Source organism: Gorilla gorilla, chromosome 4 (genome assembly GCF_029281585.2).
Source record: "Gorilla gorilla gorilla isolate KB3781 chromosome 4, NHGRI_mGorGor1-v2.1_pri, whole genome shotgun sequence".
NCBI classification, from domain to species: Eukaryota; Metazoa; Chordata; class Mammalia; order Primates; family Hominidae; genus Gorilla; species Gorilla gorilla.
The window spans coordinates 113,512,866-113,536,559 of record NC_073228.2 but is presented as its reverse complement, the minus strand read 5'-3'; the positions used below and the strand labels follow the sequence as shown (position 1 = coordinate 113,536,559).

The 23,694-nt window shown below is 36.8% G+C and overlaps 1 protein-coding gene across 2 annotated transcripts in view; it reads right to left on the bottom strand.

Annotated features, from left to right (window-relative positions):
• Positions 1-23,694, bottom strand: part of MAN2A1 (mannosidase alpha class 2A member 1) — a 185,741-nt gene that overhangs the window by 136,748 nt on the left and 25,299 nt on the right. For both annotated transcript variants that reach the window (XM_004042339.5, XM_055389294.2), the window contains 2 exons: positions 22,232-22,376; positions 9,017-9,188 (listed from right to left, as the gene is read on the bottom strand). In XM_004042339.5, coding sequence (XP_004042387.4) covers positions 9,017-9,188; positions 22,232-22,376 — 317 coding nt within the window. The remainder of the gene's footprint in view (positions 1-9,016; positions 9,189-22,231; positions 22,377-23,694) is intronic.

The window sequence follows — 23,694 nt, the reverse complement described above, 5'->3', positions numbered from 1 at the left end:
AAAATGAAGAAAAAAATCAGATTCCCAAAAGAAGTAACAAAAAAGCAAAAATAACTACACATGGGATAAATTCTTAAAATCAGAAACAATCTGAGTATCTATAAAATTATTTTCTTAGAAAATACGAAATATTTTTCATGCTCAAGAAGTAAGGTAACACCTAAAGACCTAAAAAAACCTTTTTTTTTTAGAGTTGAGGTCTTGCCCAGTCACCCAGGCTGGAGTGCAGGGACACGATCACAGCTCACTATAGCCTCCAATTCTTGGGTTCAATTGATCCTCCTACCTCAGCGTCCCAAGTCACTGAGATTATAGCCATTAGCCACTGCACTTGGCAAAAAATTTAAAACTTAATCAAAAAATTGCCTTTATAAAACACATACCAACGCTTATGTGGTTTTACAAGACAGTTATTAATGTTTAAAAGGTTGCAAACTAGTGTATCTAAACTACAGATTCACAAATGCTGATGTGATCTGTTTAGCACTGTGTGTGTGTGTCTGCAACTGTGTGTGTGTGTGCCTGCAACTGTGTGTGTGTGTGTGTGTGTGTTTATGCATGCACATGTGTGCATATCCTGGTATATTAATCTAAATTAATAGCTAACATTTCAGTGTAAAAACTCTAGGTATTTTACATAATATTTTGGAATTCTAGCTTGTCTTGAGTAACTGGAGGGATATCCTGACAACTCTGGTTCCAGTAGCAGCACATAGCTAGAGTGGATGTGGCTAGCCCCTTTGGATGAGGTAGTTAATTAATCCCAGTACCGGTAGAAAATACACCCTTCACTTCCTAGCCAAACCTGTAAGCATTTTAAGGCTCCTATCAAGAGGGGGGAAAAAAAAAACTCCAATGGAAATTATAAAAAGTCAATTCTCCCCAAATTATCTTTAAATGTTTACATCAATTTTCATTAAAATCCAAAAAGATCACTTTTTTGATGGAGAATGAAGAATTTAACAAATTAATTACAAAGCACTTTGGCAAAATTAAACGTTCACTCATTGAAAGAACTTTTTAATACAGTTAAGAATAATGCACAGGGAGCAGCCAAGATAGCCGAATAGGAACAGCTCCAGTCTACAGCTCCCAGTATGAGCAACGCAGAAGATGGGTGATTTCTGCATTTCCATCTGAGGTACCGGGTTCATCTCACTAGGGAGTGCCAGACAGTGGGCCCAGGACAGTGGGTGCAGTGCACCATGCATGAGCCGAAGCAGGGCGAGGCATTGCCTCACTCAGGAAGCGCAAGGGGTCAGGGAGCTCCCTTTCCTAGTCAAAGAAAGTGGTGACAGATGGCACCAGGAAAATCGGGTCACTCCCACCCTAATACTGCGCTTTTCCGACTGGCTTTAAAAATGGCACACCAGGAGATTATATCCCGCACCTGGCTCGGAGGGTCCTACGCCCCATGGAGTCTCGCTGATTGCTAGCACAGCAGTCTGAGATCAAACTGCAAGGCAGCAGCCAGGCTGCGGGAGGGGCGCCCGCCATTGCCCAGGCTTGCTTAGGTAAACAAAGCAGCCTGAAAGCTGGAACTGGGTGGAGCCCACCACAGCTCAAGGATGCCTGCCTGCCTCTGTAGGCTCCACCTCTGGGGGCAGGGCACAGACAAACAAAAAGGCAGCAGTAACCTCTGCAGACTTAAATGTCCCTGCCTGACAGCTTTGAAGAGAGCAGTGGTTCTCCCAGCACGCAGGTGGAGATCTGAGAATGGGCAGACTGCCTCCTCAAGTGGGTCCCTGACCCCTGACCCCCGAGCAGCCTAACTGGGAGGCACCCCCCAGTGGGGGCAGACTGACACCTCACACGGCCCGGTACTCCTCTGAGTCAAAACTTCCAGAGGAACGATCAGACAGCAGCATTTGCGGTTCACGAAAATACGCGGTTCTGCAGCCACCGCTGCTGTTACCCAGGCAACCAGGGTCTGGAGTAGACCTCTACCAAACTCCAACAGACCTGCAGCTAAGGGTCCTGACTGTGAGAAGGAAAACTAACAAACAGAAAGGACATCCACACCAAAAACACATCTGTACATCAACAACATCAAACACCAAAAGTAGATAAAACCACAAAGATGGGGAAAAAACAGAGCAGAAAAACTGGAAACTCTAAAAAGCAGAGCGCCTCTCCTCCTCCAAAGGAATCCAGTTCCTCACCAGCAACGGAACAAAGCTGGATGGAGAATGACTTTGACGACTTGAGAGAAGAAGGCTTCAGACGATCAAACTACTCCAAGCTACAGGAGGAAATTCAAACCAAAGGCAATGAAGTTAAAAACTTTGAAACAAATTTAGACGAATGTATAACTAGAATAACCAATACAGAGAAGTGCTTAAAGGAGCTGATAGAGCTGAAAGCCAAGGCTCGAGAACTACGTGAAGAATGCAGCAGCCTCAGGAGCCGATGCAATCAACTGGAAGAAAGGGTATCAGTGATGGAAGATGAAACGAATGAAATGAAGCGAGAAGGGAAGTTTAGAGAAAAAAGAATAAAAAGAAATAAACAAAGCCTCCAAGAAATATGGGACTATGTGAAAAGACCAAATCTACGTCTGATTGGTGTACCTGAAAGTGACGGGGAGAATGGAATCAAGTTGGAAAACATTCTGCAGGATATTATCCAGAACTTCCCCAATCTAGCAAGGCAGGCCAACATTCACATTCAGGAAATACAGAGAATGCCACAAAGATACTCCTCAAGAAGAGCAACTCCAAGACACATAATTGTCAGATTCACCAAAGTTGAAATGAAGGAAAAAATGTTAAGGGCAGCCAGAGAGAAAGGTTGGGTTACCCACAAAGGGAAGCCCATCAGACTAACAGCTGATCTCTCGGCAGAAACTCTACAAGCCAGAAGAGAGTGGGGGCCAATATTCAACATTCTTAAAGAAAACAATTTTCAACCCAGAATTTCATATCCAGCCAAACTAAGCTTCATAAGTGAAGGACAAATAAAATACTTTACAGACAAGCAAATGCTGAGAGATTTTGTCACCACAAGGCCTGCCCTAAAAGAGCTCCTGAAGGAAGCACTAAACATGGAAAGGAACAACCGGTAACAGCCACTGCAAAATCACGCCAAATTGTAAAGACCATCGAGGCTACGAAGAAACTGCATCAACTAACGAGCAAAATAACCAGCTAACATCATAATGACACGATCAAATTCACACATAACAATATTAATTTTAAATGTAAATGGACTAAATGCTCCAATTAAAAGACACAGACTGGCAAATTGGATAAAGAGTCAAGACCCATCAGTGTGCTGTATTCAGGAAACCCATCTCACGTGCAGAGACACACATAGGCTCAACATAAAAGGATGGAGGAAGATCTACCAAGCAAATGGAAAACAAAAAAAGGCAGGGGTTGCAATCCTAGTCTCTGATAAAACAGACTTTAAACCAACAAAGATCAAAAGAGACAAAGAAGGCCATTACATAATGGTAAAGGGATCAATTCAACAAGAAGAGCTAACTATCCTAAATATATATGCACCCAATACAGGAGCACCCAGATTCATAAAGCAAGTCCTGAGTGACCTACAAAGAGACTTAGACTCCCACACAATAATAATGGGAGACTTTAACACCCCACTGTCAACATTAGACAGATCAACGAGGCAGAAAGTTAACAAGGATACCCAGGAATTGAACTCAGCTCTGCACCAAGTGGACCTAATAGACATCTACAGAACTCTCCACCCCAAATCAACAGAATATACATTTTTTTCAGCACCGCACCACACCTATTTGAAAATTGACCACATAGTTGGAAGTAAAGCTCTCCTCAGCAAATGTAAAAGAACAGAAACTATAACAAACTGTCTCTCAGACCACAATGCAATCAAACTAGAATTCAGGATTAAGAAACTCACTCAAAACCACTCGACTACATGGAAACTGAACAACCCACTCCTGAATGACTACTGGGTACATAACGAAATGAAGGCAGAAATAAAGATGTTCTTTGAAACCAATGAGAACAAAGACACAACATTCCAGAATCTCTGGGACGCATTCAAAGCAGTGTGTAGAGGGAAATTTATAGCACTAAATGCCCATAAGAGAAAGCAGGAAAGATCCAAAATTGACACCCTAACATCACAATTAAAAGAACTAGAAAAGCAAGAGCAAACACATTCAAAAGCTAGCAGAAGGCAAGAAATAACTAAAATCAGAGCAGAACGGAAGGAAATAGAAACACAAAAAATCCTTCAAAAAATTAATGAATCCAGGAGCTGGTTTTTTGAAAGGATCAACAAAATTGATAGACTGCTAGCAAGACTAATGAAGAAAAGAGAGAAGAATCAAATAGACGCAATAAAAAATGATAAAGGGGATATTACCACTGATCCCACAGAAATACAAACTACCATCAGAGAATACTACAAACACCACTATGCAAATAAACTAGAAAATCTAGAAGAAATGGATAAATTCCTCGACACATACACCCTCCCAAGACTAAACCAGGAAGAAGTTGAATCTCTGAATAGACCAATAACAGGAGCTGAAATTGTGGCAATAATCAATAGCTTGCCAACCAAAAAGAGTCCAGGACTAGATGGATTCACAGCCGAATTCTACCAGAGGTACAAGAAGGAACTGGCACCATTCCTTCCGAAACTATTCCAATCAATAGAAAAAGAGGGAATCCTCCCTAACTCATTTTATGAGGCCAGCATCATCCTGATAACAAAGCCAGGCAGAGACACAACCAAAAAAGAGAATTTTAGACCAATATCCTTGATGAACATTGATGCAAAAATCCTCAATAAAATACTGGCAAACTGAATCCAGCAGCACATCAAAAAGCTTATCCACCATAACCAAGTGGGCTTCATCCCTGGGATGCAAGGCTGGTTCAATATACGCAAATCAATAAATGTAATCCAGCATATAAACAGAACCAAAGACAAAAACCACATGATTATATCAATAGATGCAGAAAAGGCCTTTGACAAAATTCAACAACCCTTCATGCTACAAAATCTCAATAAATTAGGTATTGATGGGACGTATCTGAAAATAATAAGAGCTATCTATGACAAACCTACAGCCAATATCATACTGAATGGGCAAAAACTGGAAGCATTCCCTTTGAAAACTGCCACAAGATAGGGATGCCCTCTCTCACCACTCCTATTCAACACAGTGTTGGAAGTTCTGGCCAGGGCAATTAGGCAGGAGAAGGAAATAAAGTGTATTCAATTAGGAAAAGAGGAAGTCAAATTGTCCCTGTTTGCAGACGACATGATTGTATATCTACAAACCCCATCGTCTCAGCCCAGAATCTCCTAAAGCTGATAAGCAACTTCAGCAAAGTCTCGGGATACAAAATCAATGTACAAAAATCACAAGCATTCTTATACACCAACAACAGACAAACAGAGAGCCAAATCATGAGTGAACTCCCATTCACAATTGCTTCAAAGAGAATAAAATACCTAGGAATCCAACTTACAAGGGACGTGAAGGACCTCTTCAAGAACTGCAAACCACTGCTCAATGAAATAAAAGAGGATACAAACAAATGGAAGAACATTCCATGCTCATGGGTAGAAAGAATCAATATTGTGAAAATGGCCATACTGCCGAAGGTAATTTATAGATTCAATGCCATCCCCATCAAGCTACCAATGATTTTCTTCACAGAATTGGAAAAAACTACTTTAAAATTCATATGGAACCAAAAAAGAGCCCGCATCGCCAAGTCAATCCTAAGCCACAAGAACAAAGCTGGAGACATCACGCTACCTGACTTCAAACTATACTACAAGGCAACAGTAACCAAAACAGCATGGTACTGGTACCAAAACAGAGATATCGATCAATGGAACAGAACAGAGCCCTCAGAAATAACGCCGCATATCTACAACTATCCGATCGTTGACAAACCTGAGAAAAACAAGCAATGGGGAAAGGATTCCCTATTTAATAAATGGTGCTGGGAAAACTGGCTAGCCATATGGAGAAAGCTGAAACTGGATCCCTTCCTTACACCTTATACAAAAATTAATTCAAGACGGATTAAAGACTTAAACGTTAGACCTAAAACCATAAAAATCCTAGAAGAAAACCTAGGCATTACCATTCAGGACATAGGCATGGGCAAGGACTTCATGTCTAAAACACCAAAAGCAATGGCAACAAAAGCCAAAATTGACAAATGGGATCTAATTAAACTAAAGAGCTTCTGCACAGCAAAAGAAACTACCATCAGAGCGAACAGGCAACCTACAAAATGGGAGAAAATTTTTGCAACCTACTCATCTGACAAAGGGCTAATATCCAGAATCTACAATGAACTCAAACAACTTTACAAGAAAAAAACAAACAACCCCATCAAAAAGTGGGCGAAGGACATGAATAGACACTTCTCAAAAGAAGACATTTATGCAGACAAAAAACACATGAAAAAATGCTCGCCATCACTGGCCATCAGAGAAATGCAAATCAAAACCACAATGAGATACCATCTCACTCCAGTTAGAATGGCGATCATTAAAAAGTCAGGAAACAATAGGTGCTGGAGAGGATGTGGAGAAATAGCAACACTTTTACACTGTTGGTGGGACTGTAAACTAGTTCAACCACTGTGGAAGTCAGTGTGGCGATTCCTCAGGGATCTAGAACTAGAAATACCATTTGACCCAGCCATCCCATTACTGGGTATATACCCAAAGGACTATAAATCATGCTGCTATAAAGACACATGGACACGTATGTTTATTGCGGCACTATTCACAATAGCAAAGACTTGGAGCCAACCCAAATGTCCAACAATGATAGACTGGATTAAGAAAATGTGGCACATGTACACCATGGAATACTATGCAGCCATAAAAAAGGATGAGTTCATGTCCTTTGTAGGGACATGGATGAAGCTGGAAACCATCATTCTCAGCAAACTATTGCAAGGACAAAAAACCAAACACCACATGTTCTCACTCATAGGTAGGAATTGAACAATGAGAACACATGGACACAGGAAGGGGAACATCACACTCTGGGGACTGTTGTGGGGTGGGGGGCGGGGGGAGGGATAGCATTAGGTGATATACCTAATGCTAAATGACGAGTTAATGGGTGCAGCACACCAGCATGGCACATGTATACATATGTAACTAACCTGCACATTGTGCACATGTACCCTAAAACTTAAAGTATAATAATAATAATAAAAAAAGAAACACGCTTTCCTATTTTTAATAGCCTATGATAGTCATACAGAATGAGTTAGTAAAGATTGGTCAATTGCTAAAAAAAAGAATGTGTCATATATTTCAAAATAACTAAAAGAGGAGAATTCCAATGTTCCTAAGACAAGAAAATGTTAAATGTTTGAGGTGACAGATATCCCAATGACCCTGATCTGATTATATATTATATGCTTATATTAAAATACCAGATGTACCCCATAAACATGTACAACTATTATGTATCCATAATAACTAAAAATATTAAAAACAAAAAGATGAGAGGGAATGTCAACTGTCAGTTAACGAAATATATTATAAAGGCACAACAATTACAGTCAAACAGAAAAGTCCATGAAACAAGTCAAAATGCCCAGCAACTAATGCATATTTAAATATAATAAAGATTGCACTTCAAATCACTAGAAAAGGATGCACTAATTCAATCTTGGGAAGGCAGGATGGCGCAGTGTGCAAAGGAGACAGCCTCTGGAGCTGGACAGCCTGGACTACATGGAATGCCTGGACGACTCAGTGTCCTTATGTGTAAAACAAGGATAACAATTGTACCTATTTCACAGAATTGTTTAGAAGATTATTAGTTACAATTTGTAAAGTGCTTAGAACAGGGACTAATACAGTAAGCGCTGTATAAGTGACATTAAATAAATTAAAGAAAACAATTCATTATAAGATAATTCTTAACTCCAAGGGATACATGGAGATCAGAAAACCTCCCATCGTAACATATTTTTTTTTAAAATCAGTTTTTTAAAAAGTGGTAAAAAATGAAATTAGGAAGAAAAAAAGCACTATTTATTTGACCTCTAGATTGGAGAAAACTTTTTAAAACGTGACAGCAAAAGCAATATCTGAAGAAAACAATAACAGATTTGAGTAGATAAATGTGTTAAAATTTTGTATATCAAACACTAAAAGATGAAAATAAAAATCTGAGGAAAAATATGAGTTAAGGAGTATATGTATATAAATACTCCTACAAATCAGTAAGAAAAAGTACAGTAAGCAAGTCACAAAAACCTTAACCTGTATGAGAAAATATGCAACACTGTTACCAATCAAAAATTAAAATTAAAATGAAATTTTTCAACCATCAAATTGGCCAACAATTTCAAAAATTATAATGCTGACTAAAAAGCAAATAAATTGATACTTTCTATATGGAAGATTGAAATATACATCGAAACACACTATGCAGGCGTCACTTTAATTATATACTTAAAAAAAACTTTTAAACTATTAAGCCACTTTGACCTAGTAATTCCATTTGTGGGACAAAGTTGGAACATAGGATTTTTTCCCCCCAAGGCAGAGTCTCCCACTGTCACCCAGGCTGGAGTGCAGTGGCACTATCTTGGCTCACTACAACCCTCTGCCTCCTGGGTCCAAGCATTCTCGTGCCTGAGCCTCCCGAGTAGTTGGAATTACAGGCGTGAGCACCATACCTGGCTAATTTATTTGTATTTTTAGTAGAGACAAGGTTTCACCATGTTGGCCAGAGCGGTCTTGAACTCCTGCCCTCCAGGTGATCCGCCCACCTCGGCCTCCCAAAGTGCTAGGATTACAGCAGTAAGCCACTGCTTCCAGTGGAACACAGGATTTAAATGGAAAAGTTTCAAATGGCTTTTTCAGAGATGAACCAAAATCAATGAAAATGGTATGTGAAGAAATATTTTAAGTTTCAAATATAAAGCTAAGAATTTTCACCATCTAAAAATTCAATACTTAGTTCATTGTACAATTAAGCTTTAATATTACCAAATTCCAAAAAAGTTTTAAAACAAACCTTTTAACAGCATCCTTCTTCTGAATATCTATTATATCCCACCACTTTGAAAGGTAAGAGATCTCAGACCAAATAAACTTCCTCCGTGAGTCTTCTTTCAGCTTTAGGACCATGTTATTAAAAATATACTGAGTCTTGTCTCTAAAGTAGTCATTGAAAGTCTTCAACCAACCTAAATCAAGACACAAATATACCACAAAGGTCTAATTCGTATGGCTGATTTCAACTCAGTCACATTCCATTGCATTACTTTGGACATCCTTAGAAGTTTCATTCATAGACATATTTTTAAATTTAACAGGTGTTTTCAATTAATGAAACTCCATTTTAGTTGTCATGGGACTCAGAAACCCACTAATATTAAAACAATGAAAACACTCTGAAAACTGCACAAATTCAGATAGAAATGAGAAAAATAAGATAGATGACCTAAGGCCAAAAAGCAGTTACTTATATCTTAATAATTATAGTATCTAATTCAATTTTTTATCTCTAAGGAATTTTTTTTGAATTTTAAAAATCTAAACACTGTTAACAAGTTGGCAGTACTGTTATCCTAATAGGGGATCCAAATTTTATCCTCTCATGCCACATCTTAAATTCTTCACCCATTAAATAAGTTAAACTAAGAAAAAAGAGATCGCAAGTATAAACTATACCTAAAAGCTTTCAGCAGACCAATAAGGTAATTACACCATAAATATGAACACTGAGAAGCAGAATTCTGCAAAATACAGGCATTTGTTCCCAAAAGCTGTTCATTATTCAATTCCTTAGAAGCACAAAGTAACACTAATCAAACAACAAATGCGAATGCATATAGGTAAAATTTTTCAAAAAGAGAATCATAGATGTTGACAGCTTGGTTCTCCTGTTTTTTCCTATACTTTCCAAATATCCTGGAAATTTTATCTAAAGATAGTTGCAATTTGGCTATAAGAAACATTTTTAACACCAACAGGTGCAAACATAGCACCACAAGGCAGACTACTAAAACGGCCAAGCAAAAGCGTACACAGCCACCAATTCCGTCTACTGGTGGCAGGCAAAGTAGACCCCCTAAAAAATAACCCGTTCCCATCTAAAAAAATCTTATAGGGAGAAGATCCTATATATCCAAGCTGAACTATTGGTCTATTGTTTCCAAACTTACATGTGAGAGAATTAAAGAGTAAGAGGGTCCACATGGCTGTTTCTTATCTGTATATAGTTAAATTAATATGTATACTATATTTGCTGGCAAAAATAAATAAATAAATAAATAAAAATTACAAGCCTGCCAGGGCAGAGAAGACAAAACTATTCTGACAATGTGAATATGAGCTTTTGAAAAGAGCACTGCAGCTATGACTTATTTATTCCTCTTGCTTTAATTGAAATCTACTCATTCATCCTACAATTATTTACTGAGCGCCTACAATGTGGCACGTATGAAGCTATGGGCCAAATAGAAATACAATGTCAAATAGTCTTTACAGGACTTTCTTGATCTGGGGCACTTTTAACCTGATTTGGTACCAATGAACACCTCCTGGATACTTCAATTTTTCCACATTTAACTAAAAAAAACTGTGTCTATTTTTAAAACCTCAAAGATATTTCATGAAATGGTGGTCTGCAAAGAATCCCACCTAGCTTCACCAAAGTACTAACCTGGAACACTGCCCCCAGAGCACTGAGCCAGGATCCACCTCTGGATTCCCAGGGAATAGCCCAGAAAGCCCAACCAACCCAGATGCCCTAACTCCCTGATGACCATACCAACACTACCAAGTTAAAAAACATCAGGTGCTCAGAACTGATATCATCATCAGTCTTTAACTGCCCTTTCCCACATCTGTACAATTGAATTAGGTAAAGGGGAAATAAAAAATATTCTGAACACCCAATTTGTAAAGTATACAATTAAAACACTTATATAAACTGCTCCACATCTTAAAACATATATTGGTTACCCAAAATTTCAGTTTGCACTGAATTCACTCTATGCCCTTGTTATGGACAGACCTGTGTCATATGCTGAAGTCTCACCACCTCAGAATGTGACTGTATTTGGAGACAGGTCTTTAAAGAGGTAATTAAGGTAAAATGAGGTCATGACGATAGGCCCTAATCCTACATGACTATTGATGTACTTATAGCAAAAGAAGATTAGAACACAGATACACAAGGAAGACCATGCAAAGACACAAGGAGAAGACAGCCATCAACAAGCCAAGGAGAGATGACCTCAAAAGAAATTAACCCTGCCAACACCTTGATCTTGGACTTCTAGCCTCCAGAATTGTGAAAAAAACAAATTTCTGTTATTTAAGCCACTTAGTCTGGTACTTTGCTATGGCAGCCCTAGCAAACTTATTCAGCCCTAGAACAAATCAGCGTCATTACCATCCAAGAAATAAAGATTGCAATGTGGGAAGAATTTGTTTTAGCAAATATCAACATAATATTTAACTGAATATACTGTATCTACCTACATATTGCAAAACTGAGCTAAATTCAAATGTACGTAAGTAAATCTATTTCTGTACCATGCTTTTATTATACACGTGCAACAAGGACCATGTAAATGAAATGGTTCTATTAGAATTATCGTCTTTAAGATATCACATGATATCTTTTACCTAAATTTAAAGGTTCAAACTAATTCCTAATTATCTGGCTACTAGCTAAAGAACTATAAATAGTGAAATGCCTCCAAATTAATTTGATAATAAAACTCCAGTAATCTAGCATAAAAGGCAAATTTTTAAGGGTTAGTCTTTATAAAGATTGATAAGTAAAAGTTTTTTTGTGTGTCTTTTGTTAAGCACAACTATTTATTTTCAACAGTTATAATCTGTGATGAATGAACTAAGGCCATTTCAAAAAAGAGTTTATCATGGGAGTTTTCACAGAGGAATCACAGTGATTGATTAGTCCATTTTGCCTTCAACACTTCATTCACCCCTCAACAATCACGAGGAAAATATGGTAGACATTCACATGAGCCAAAATACAAGCTCAGAGATGTCAACCTGAAAGCCTTCCATAAAACTCATACTGATATCACCACCATACAGCATAATTAATGAAGAATGAACTGAAAGATAGCCTCTTGCAGCTTTCAGTACTGAGTAATATAACAGTAAATTAGCTTTTATTGCTCTTATACAATAGGGTAATCAAGTATTCCCTTTTACACTGAATTGGTTCTTTCGTTTTCTAAATTACTGTAAAAACTACAATTGTATATTAACATGAGACCAACCAGAAATATAGTATTTTATAAAAAGTGGTAGGGGATGAATTTTCATGACATAAAATTATATTCCTACCTCTAGATTTAATAATCTTAGGACACTGAGTTGTAAACTGATTTACTTAAGTGGTCAATTCACAGCTTTTTTTCTTTCTGTTGAATATCCTTAAAAATTGAACGAGGGCTAGAACAGCATTAAGAATACCTTTCAATTTATTCTTTTCCATTCTAACACTATTACCACCCATAAAAAAGCTAATAGCTATTTTAAATAAGTGGGGAAATATTTAAAACAAAGAGTGCATAATTACAAGTTCCACAAAGCAGGCATAAACCCAGATTCGATAGCACTATTTTTTTTTAAGTTCTAAAATAAAAAAAGCTAATAAAGCTGGAAACTCTATTGTCTACATTCAATGTTCATGAACAATTAAGCACCTAGTAACTGTTCACAAATCACAATTTATTTTTAAAATTTTGAGCTCTCAGCCATAGGTTGGAAATCTAGAGATTACGTCGAGTTCTGATGCTCTTCAGGAACATTTAGTTTTATTTGGTTCAAGGGCATACACTAAGTACCACCATGAGGATGTGGGCAAGAGTTACCTGGCCCTGAGCCCTGGACTCTAGAAGGACCTCCCTATTCTTCTGACTACACCCCTTTCAATTGGATAAATCCACAGGACAAACTGACCCAGAGCCTGCCCTGCCCTTCTGAGTACCAGGGTCCAGAAATCTGTCTAAACAGCCCCAAACTGGAAGCCTACTGGGATTCTTGTAAGTCTCTCCCCATCAGGGCACTTAACCCTAACAAAGGGGACCGACCCCTCTCTAGCCTAAACAGTGGCCAAGAGGCTGTAGTTTGTAGGGGTGTAGACCTGGCACCAGGATCTCTTCAATCAAGGTCCTTCCTGGTTTGGGACAGGGCCAGGCCTGGGAGGAGAAGGCAGCTGGCCTGCCCCACAGGCTGGCTCTCCCCATACACACCACCATATTCCAGTGGGGAATTAGAGCAACAGCAATCTAAACCTACATTTGGTCTTCTAGATCACTGAGCTATTTCTCCAGGCAAGAGGAGAAGACCTATTTTTCTTTAGTAATTTATTACTTTGATTTATAACTTAAATGTTTAAACACAGGGTATGTGGGCCTCTGTGTACTTTGCCCCAGATCCTGCAAATTTTAGAAGCAGGCCTGAGCACACATACCACTCAAACTTAATCTAGTATCTACTGCAAACATATAAGAGCAAGACTTCAATAAGTACTTAATAAGATGAATGAAAGGTATAGCCAAAAGGACTACAAAAAAAGTACAAATGCAAATTTATTACTTCAGCTAGAAATGAAACTAAAGATAAAATAATACAACCATATTAGCTTTAATATGTTCACTCTCTGTTCTGATGCTATACCTAATAATCATTGTCCATTATCTTTAAGTTTCCAAAATATTTACATTTTAAGAGGATCTGTGAGCCCTAAGATGATTAAAACACCCATCCCTAAGAAGGCACCCCGCTCCACAAAGCACTGTTACACTGCTATGGTTTTGATTGCTATAATAATGATTTTTTCTTTTCTTTTTATTTTTATTAATAACAATTTTTTAAGTATATTAATTCCACTCAAAAGTTAAATAAGCACCAATCTTCAGGAAAACATGAAAAGTTTTTGAATAAAAAATAATTATATCCAGATAAATAATACATTGGTAATAAACAACACATGCAACTTAAGCCTCAAGATTTTTTTTCCATTTCAATGTGATATATATTCTCAAATTTTAAAATAAAGTTCATTAAAAACAGAAATATCCTTTCATCTAATAATTTATTTTCTTTTTTTTAATTTTAGATTCAAGAGGTGTATTTGCAGGTTTGTTCCATGGGTATACTGCATGATGTTGAGGTTTGGGCTTCTATTGATCCCATCACCCAAATAGTGAACACAGTGCCCAACAGGTAGTTTTTCAACCCTTTCCCCCTTCCCTCTCTCCCTCCTTTCAGAATCCTCAGTGTTTATTGTTCTCATCTAGTAATTAAGGTATTTTCTATGAAAAAATGACGAACAGGTTTCTTCCATCACTCCTTAATCCTTCAATATTCAACTGCAACTTCTAGTCATATACTTATGGGGTAACATAAAATCTTAAATGGTATTACTATTACTCAAATATGCTGCTGATTAATTTTAATTCCAACATTTCTATTATAAGTTAAGCTTGCTTTTCCTCCCTGATAAACTGTGAAAGAGTTTTAATTAACGTTCTGATTTATTCATTCAAACACATACCTTCCATCTAATAAGGGCAAAGCAATAAAGCTAAATGAGAACAGATTCTACAGTGAAAATACGAATAAAATGCCATGGAAATAAAGAAATGGTAAAGTCTTACCAAAAGAAAAGAAGAAAGATTCTTAGATTAGTCATCATCCGGAGAGAGAAAAAGGGTGGTAGTTCCAAATAGAGGGAAGAGCATATGGAAAAGACAGGAAGTTGGTTGTGGCTGCATTGCAGGGTACATGATGCAAATATGGTGAGAAATAAATATAAAAATAGAAGTGGGAGACAGATTATTGAAAACCTTCTAAACCATTCCTGTTTCTTACAGAGAACTTTGGAGGGAGGACGTGAGGGTTTTCTGACCTGTGCTTTCAAAAATAACTGTACTAAGAGTGTGAAGACTAAAAAGGCAAAGTAGAAGCAGAGAAACAGAAAATGAGACCACTGCAAAATTCTGTAAAAAATGGTTATGGACTGCAGTTGAAATAAACAGAGGGAAATAAGAGGTCAAGGAGACAAAATGAAGAGACCTTAGTAATCGACTAAGTTTCCAAGAGAGGGTAAGAAGACAGTCACAGATGAAGCTGAGGCTTCCAGAGACCTGTGAGACTTGGAAAACCTAGAAACCTGCTGATGCCTCTAAATGCTTTTGAACCCAGGTTTCCAAAATAATCTAACCTGTTTTTCCCAGTTGATTCAGTGTCATTTAATAGTTTTCTAAGCATATCAGCTTTAATTCAATAAAGTTGTTTGAGAGAGATCATTTTTTGAATCCATATGAAGATGCTGTCACTGGAAATTTTACCCCACACCAGAGGAACCTATTTGCATTATTGTTAGGACAGCAGACGTTTTGTTCATCCTGCAGCCCTATACGTACAATGTCCAACTGTGACCCCTTATTATATTGCTTTTCTAAGTGCCCCTTAGAAGACCTGCATACTTTTTCTCATAGCTGCAATTGTGTGATCAATCTCCAAGATAATTTCTAAATCTGTGCTAAAGCTTCTCCCCTCCCTCATTAATGATCCCATCTATGAGCATCTAACACTGACTGACAATACTTCAGGCATAGTAAGTCTTCCCCAAACAGAGCTTGGTTATTTGAAATAATGAGAAACTGTCTAAAATATGACAGACACTGTTAGAAAGAAAAGTGACTTTCTTTGGTGGGTTACTCTTAGGGTACACGAGGGGGCTACTTAGCTTTAGACAAGTACTGGGCAAATTATCAAAGTCTCTAAAAGAAACCAACTTAAAGGCTGGAAAATAATGCTAGGTATGGTGGCTTAAGTCTGTAATCCCAGCACTTTGGGAGGCCAAGGCGGACGATCACTTGAGGTCAGGAGTTGGCCAGGACCAGCCTGGCCAACATGGTGAAACCCCATCTCTACTAAAAATACAAAAAAATAGCTAGGCACTGTGGCGTGTGCCTGTAATCCCAGCTACTCAGGTGGCTGAGGCAGGAGAATTGCTTGAACCTGGGAGGCAGAAGTTGCAGTGAACCGAGATTGCACCACTGCACTCCAGCCTGGGCAACAGAGCAAGACTCCACCTCAAAAAACAAAACAAAACAAAACAAAAGCTGGAAAATATTGCTTGTAAATCACTTTCTAATTGTAGAAAATGTGGCAATGAGGAAAATCACTCACTATCTCATGTACTAATATAGTATTTAGGGACAGAGACATTCATTTCAATAAAGATAAATCAGAAGGAAAAGAAGGATAGGAGATAGTGCAGTGAGATGTCCACTTTTGCAAGATAGCTGAAAAAAATCTTTGTTATGGTTAATAATACTAAAGTAGCTGACATTTGGCTTGGAAATACTTAAAAGACTTCCCTCCTATATGCTCAGCCTGTGGTTTCAGAAAAATCATCCAAAAAAGGCAATATGTTAAAAACTGTTACAAGTACTGGTTCTGGAAAGAGATCACTTGATTTCAAACCTAGCCCCGCCATGAACAGATCACTTATGCTCTCTCCTGCCACTTCTCCCCCATCTATGAAGGGAGGGTAATTACAGACTCTGTCATAAAGTTGCTGAAAGGAGTAATGGATGTGATATATGTAAAATGCCTAGAATAGTGCACAGAACATAATAATTCCCTAAGTGTTAGTAATTATTTGTATTACCAGGGCACTGGAGAGTTTTGAAGCACCCAGGCTTGAAAGACAGACAAAGGTAACTGAAACTGAGGAGAAAGAAGAGCTATTTAATGATCATCTACATTTCTCAGCAGCTGCTTAACATATGTGCTCCTCAAAGAATAAAGTCCAATGAGAGACCAAACCGTCTATTCTTCCTCTAAAACAGAATCTCAATACACATATTTTAGAGATCTCTAAAAGCAGAATTCTAGATAGCCATACAGAGCCATTTAACTCAAGTGCTACAATTTTCTTAACAATTAAGGTTGTCAGATAAAATGCACAGCCAAGTTGAATCTGAATTTCAGATAAACAACAAATAAATGTTTAGTATAAGCATGCTGCATGTGATATTTGGGACACACACACACACACACAAACTATTCATTGTTATTGAAAATTCAAGTTTAACTGAGCATTCTATACTTTTGTTTGCTAAATGTGACAACCCTATTAACAATCCAAAGTCCAGATAAATGTGTTAAATTGGCTAATGCCTACAACACAAGAAGAAAAGAAATAGAATAATTTGAACTAAATAAAGTATCTTAAGAGGCAATAAAAAGAGGTAAATGGAAAAAACACAGATTTTACAATCAGGCAATCCTGAGCTTCAATTCACCAACCTCTGAGAATTTATAATTAAATTAACTGACTTTGAACAAATTACCCTAACTTAGCCTCGCTGCCCTCACCTGTTAAATGTGGCTTCATTTACCACTTTTCAGGGTTAAAGAATTACACAAAGTAAAAAATAACAAAGACCTGCAACTCCCCAGATGCCGTACAGGCAATAAATGCCAGAACTCAGTTGTTCCGCATACGATTTTAGCTCCAGAAACTAAAATTTCCCATCATGGCAGCCAAAATCAAACAATCCACTTTATCCTGCAGTAGCTAAACCAAATAAAGTACTCTCCAAACAGTGTTCACGTACAGCTTCTCCTTCCGATGACCATCTCATTCTGCTCAGTAAAGTTCCTTTAGCAACCAGACTTCTAAGTCTCCACCACCTCTCATCAAGTTTGTCCAACGCGCAGCCCACGGGCTGCATGTGGCCCAGGACGGCTTTGAATGCATCTCAACATGAATTTGTAAACTTTCTTAAAATACTATGAAATTTTTTTGCGATTTTATTTTTTAGCTTATCACCTATTGTTAGTGTATTTTATGTGTGGCCCAAGACAATTTTTCTTCCAATGTGGCCCAGGGAAGCCAAAAGACTGGACACCCCTGATAGAAATATTAGCCAACTATGACTGACCAGAACTGTTTTCAAATTCTAACTATACTTGAAAATATTTGAATAGAAATATTTGGAAATATTACACTGATTTCCTCATGCTTTTATTCTTTTTTACAAACTTTTTTAGAGGATACATAATTATCATAATACTAAATGCAAACATCTGTTTCTTAATTTTACACACACACAAAAGCAGAAAGTCCTAATCACCCTCTGAGTCAATAAGAAGTTCTACAAAAGAATTGCAAATGTACAAAAGAAAATTATTTTCCAGTGTAACTCTTGGGCCTAGGTCTTCCTACTATTTTAGAGTCATACCACAAGGGGGATTATTTTCTAATGTTCATTTCACAAATTACTTAACTAACAATATGCTGTCCAACCTTCCATTTAGTATACCTTATCTTCTCTCCACACACTGTGACTTCTTTGAAGTAAAATTAACCAAATATTTCAGCAGTTTAACTAGTGGGAAGCAAAGAATTAAGATTGTAGATACAAAGGTGCTGTAATTGTGTTTTAATCAGCTTATTAAATACAACATGAACATGTATCAATCAACTAACATTTAATTTCATGGTCTATGATTCAAAACTTTCAAAAGCATAACAGTACAAAGTTATCAGAATTTACTTCACAATTTTTTTCCAATTCAGTTTTTACTCATGTAAAACACTTAAATATTTTATGACAATTGTTACATCTTTTCACAGACTGTAACATAATTTGGAATTTTATTAAAATACAAACATATTTTGAAATTTACCTTTTCTTGAGAGATATTACCAACTCAGTCCAAAAAGAAAAATATCTATATATAGAAAAACACAGCAACATAAATTCACAAAGTTGGGGAACTAAATATAGAAAATTTTTTAAAATCTATTTCAAATATTTCTATTCCCAATAGACGAAAATCCACCGATGAAACAAACTACTATGCTAAAGCTTGTTTTAAATTGTTGCTGCAGAAAATGCAAACAAATCTCTATAAATCTTATTTAGAAAGAACACTGCCTAACTGCACATTCATTTAGGAGTATTATACAAAGATTTCCCATTACAGCGTCACATTTTGACTTGGAGTGTATGTGAACATACTTTTCTCTTTTTCCTCTATTAAAAAAGAATGGCTTTTCATGATATGAATAATTCAGTTTTTCACAGAATAATTTATTTGTCAATATTTTACTTTTGTTAAGTTAAGGAATAGTGAAAATTATTAAGTCAGTGGATTCTTCTCTCTAGCATTTTGCTTGACAGCAAAAATCACTGTAGTTTTAAAATGTTTGTTTCTGACAATTATTTTTTCCAAGTGGAGAAGGGTTTGAGAGTCAGGGTCATTAACATCTTTTACTAAGACAAAAAGATTCAGCTATAGTTACTAGGATACCAAAAGAGATTACAGTCAGGAATACTTACTAGGGATGTCTACTCAGAAGATGACCTACTAACTAAGCAGGAATAGTAATGCAAACAAACAAAAGAAAAATCTAAAAATCGAGGGCAATCCCTGCCCTCAAAGAGCTTATTATTGCCTGTTTTTAGTACATAAAATTACAAAAGAGTACTTTAAATAAGTTTTTTTTTTTAAGAATAGAAATAAGTAGCCATCAGGAAGGAGGGAACTTAAAAGAAAAGCCTACGCCAAAGAATAAGTCAAATGTTTCATCCTAGTTTGAAGAGTCAGACTCATTAGCTCATTAACTTATTTAACCAAACTCTAATGACTCAGTACTATGTGCCAGTTATGATTCTAGGCATTCCCAACGCAGCAGTGAATAAAACAAAGTTCCAGCCCTTAATGAGCTAACATTCTAGTGAGGAGACCAAGTAAAAGTGCTGTAAATGTTTACATCTGCGAAGACCTGCAAGCATGGAGGCGTGTGTGTTCAGTATGAGTAAGTGGTGGAGGGGCTTCGAGAAAGGTCAAAGAGGTCTTATTTATTTGGCAATTATTCTATATGCCAAGTGTTCAGCTAGGCCATGAGGAGAGCGTGTTTAATAGGAGGCATATGTTCTTTGCCGCTAGAATTTACTTTAGTGGAAGATCCAGGTAAATTGTCAGGAAAGTATTCTGGTGCCCCTTGTTAGCTATGTAACCTGGTAACACCTTCATCGTGAATCATGGCACTAACCTTCATGCGTATGCACTAAATGTTTGTAAAACATTTGGCATTCTGCCTGGTAAACCATAGATTTTATTATTACAGTTAAGTGCCCATGTATGGAATAACAAGAAATGAGATTGGTGAGAATTAAAAGTTGCAGAAAAAGGGAAAGAATAAAGGTCTTTTAAAAAATCAAGAAAAGGGAAGAAGTGGGCTTCATATGAGGAAGACTCCCAAGACACACTTCGAAGTATATTTATAAGCCTACAAGGAAGATTATACTATGGAATCACATCACTCTCCCAATTAAGTAACAAGAATTAAACTAAACATGATTGGCAGAAAGAGAAGGGAGAACAACTTAGATATTACAAGTGGCTCTGCCACCATCTCACTCAATAATTGAATAGTCAAGTGATTATGAGATTTATAGAGAAAAAAATCTGCAGTGCCATAAGCCATCTAGATCCTATATTAAGTGGGAGCACCTCACCTCACTGAGTGTGAGTCTAGTAATCAAAGATACTTGTTTTTCATATGCATCCCCTAAATGCAAATATACTAACTAATCTGCACTCAGGTGAATAAATAGCAAAGAAATTTGGATTAGATGTAATTTTCATCACCTTTTATAATTACTTTATAACTAACCCTGGCTTAAGATGCTACTCCACCTGCATGATCTCCATTTTACAGATACACAAATCAATGTGCCCAAGGACACACAGGAAATACACTGCAGAGCCAAGATACCTGCCTCATTCTGCCTAGCTCCAAATCCCTGAAGTCCTTCCATGATGCCCAGCCTTCCCTGAGTTTTGATTTAAAAGGTACAGGCTAAGATTAAGGAGAAAGACGATCTAAAATATATATGAGGAAAACATAACACTAACAGGTATATGTAGGAAAAGATAAAGACATTAAGATCAAAGATAGGGAAATCAAGTCAGAAGGTGAGGTGTAATAACTGCTCATCACAAATTTCCAGAATATTGATTTCATACATTTTACATGTCAGTGCACACTAAATATTGAAGTAGTCTAGAAATCCAAGCATTTCAATATCCAAGCTTGCAGACTACCTCTCACATCCAAAAGCAGCACACACGCACAAAAAAAATGCTTCACTAAATCATGTGTCCAGACCTAAAGTAACATATTTTGTTGTCTTCAAAATAGAAAAATAGGAATATTTGCCAATAAACTAATGGGGAAAAAATGTAAGTAGAAGATAAATGAATGTTGGAAGCAAAGAAAAAAACCTTCAAATTGTTAGGTTACCAGTGCTTCTGACAGTAATCATGAAATCGAGATATTAAGTCTCCTTCAAAACAAGTCTTTGGAAATACACCCCCCTCTCCAATCCCCAGAAAAAAAAAAATGCTGCAACTAAATTCTCTGTGACTGTGTACTCAAACCAACAAATATGTATATCAAATCCTATGTCCCATTATAATTGAAACAACTTCCCCTCATCTTGGCAGGGCGGGGTCGGGGGGTGGGGGAAGGGAGGAATCAGTGGTCCCAATAAATAAACGCCATCATATGCAGTAACAATAATGATAGCAGCTACTGTTGTGCCATACATGATTCTTTCACTTTTCACCCTATTGAAACAGATACTACTATCCTCACTCTACCAGGGAAAAAACTTGGTCTCAGAGGGATTAAGTAACTTGCCTAAAGTCATCTAACACTGATAAATACAGAGAGCTGAAACTCACATTCGTATGTGCCTGAAACCAATCAACACCAAGGTTCTTAAAGCATTTAATACTGCTTCTTTATTTTAAAGATTCAAACTTTCCCATGAGTATTCTGCCTTTTCTAAAAGTAGACCTCATAGACATGAAATAATTTTCCTATGCAATATTTTTTAAAAAGTTACTAAAATGAACAAGCAGTCTCTTAAAACTATATACTGTTTTGTCCCCAAAGGCAAGCCCTTCTTTTTTGTTTATTACCATTTCATACTGCACAGATACTATCCTTGAATGGCACATAAACTGATAAAATGAGAACACTAAAACATAATGACACATAAAAGGAATATATTAATGTTAAAAGTCAGAGAATAATGTCTCAAAAATTTGAGAAGTGGCCTCTACCAGATTCTCATTAAAAGACTCTAGGCCTAAAGAAACTTAATAACCTCCTGCCTTTTTGAAGTGCAAATTTTACCTGGGTCGTTATGGGAATGAGGCACCACAAAGACTTGAAGGGGTTCAGTGTCCCATTCATTAGATTCATAAGTAATGTCAAATCCTTGCTTCCAAACTCCACCATCTGGATTGTCAAAAGAAATTAGACTGTAAACATCCAACATCTAAAAATGTAAAAGAAAAAATATTAAAGTTTAACCATTATTAATTTAAATTTAATGTTGGTAAATATTTGCTCAAAATTATTCACTGCTATACTCTGCATATATATTTTATAAAATAAAACTATTTCTGAAGACATTGAGGAGTTTAGAGTAGAAAATATTTCATCACCATTCAAAGGCTTGAAATGCTATTTGTGCTACAAAACTACCCTGACAAATAATCCCTCCCATCCGCTTCTAATAAAAAAAAAAGTTCATTCTATTCCTTCTTCTCCTACTTTACTTCCAAAACAATTTAATAGAAATTTATAGAAAAAGAACCAAGAAAAAAATTTCTGATGAAATTTGATTATGACCAGATATTTCAGCATTTTCAAAAACAGTTCTGAAAATGATATTTTACTTTGCGCTATCTTTATTTTATAGTAAATCTCATGTATATTAAAAATCTATGCCTGAACAAAAATATATCTATCTATATCTATTCTTCCATGTAGCATATGTTATATCTACCTATCCTATCCTAGAAGTAAAACTACAACAGCGTCAACCAGGCATAATCATCTAAAAATTGAGAAAAATTTTAAAATTGAGATTTAGCTTTTATGTATCCTATTGTTTTCTAGCTTTTCAATGCAGTATTCCTTCTGGCTAATAATGTTTGGATGCAAAGGAAAAAACGGTGGGAAAAGAACTAAAACTTTACTTTTGTTCTTCATAGTCTCTATAATATTAAATGTGACAACACAACCAAACAACCTTTTGTAAAATTTAAATTATGTTAAAACTAGACTGCAAAAATCACATCCAAATATGTTATAAAAAAAATTTAAAGGCCAAACAAATTATATGAAAGTCAATACAAAGTATTTTAGGCCAATAATATTTCTCTCCCTATGGAATATATGAGTTTAATAAATAAAATAAAATCTTCTCAAGGATAAGCTGACAAATCTTTGGAAACGAGCTGGGCAGGAGGATGTGTTAGCAGTGTCTGTTTCTTCCTTCAGTCCTGCAGTTCTCCCAGTACCCTCCTGACTTGCTCTGCCTGACTTCCATGGTTGCTCTACAACTCCTTTCTGTCCAGCCCAGATTTAGACCACACAACAAAAATAATTTTTTTTTTTTTTTTTTTTTTGCTGTTCCCTTATCATGGATGACAACAAGGCTAGGTACTCAAGAAGTACTCAACAAAAAACTAAATAAAGCCAAACCTCACAGAAACAGCTATCCCTGTAAGCACAGGATTCTGATCCTATCAGAATCTGGCTACACTCTAGCTGATGAGGTTGCAGGTGTAAGATCTGGCCAGCTCCAC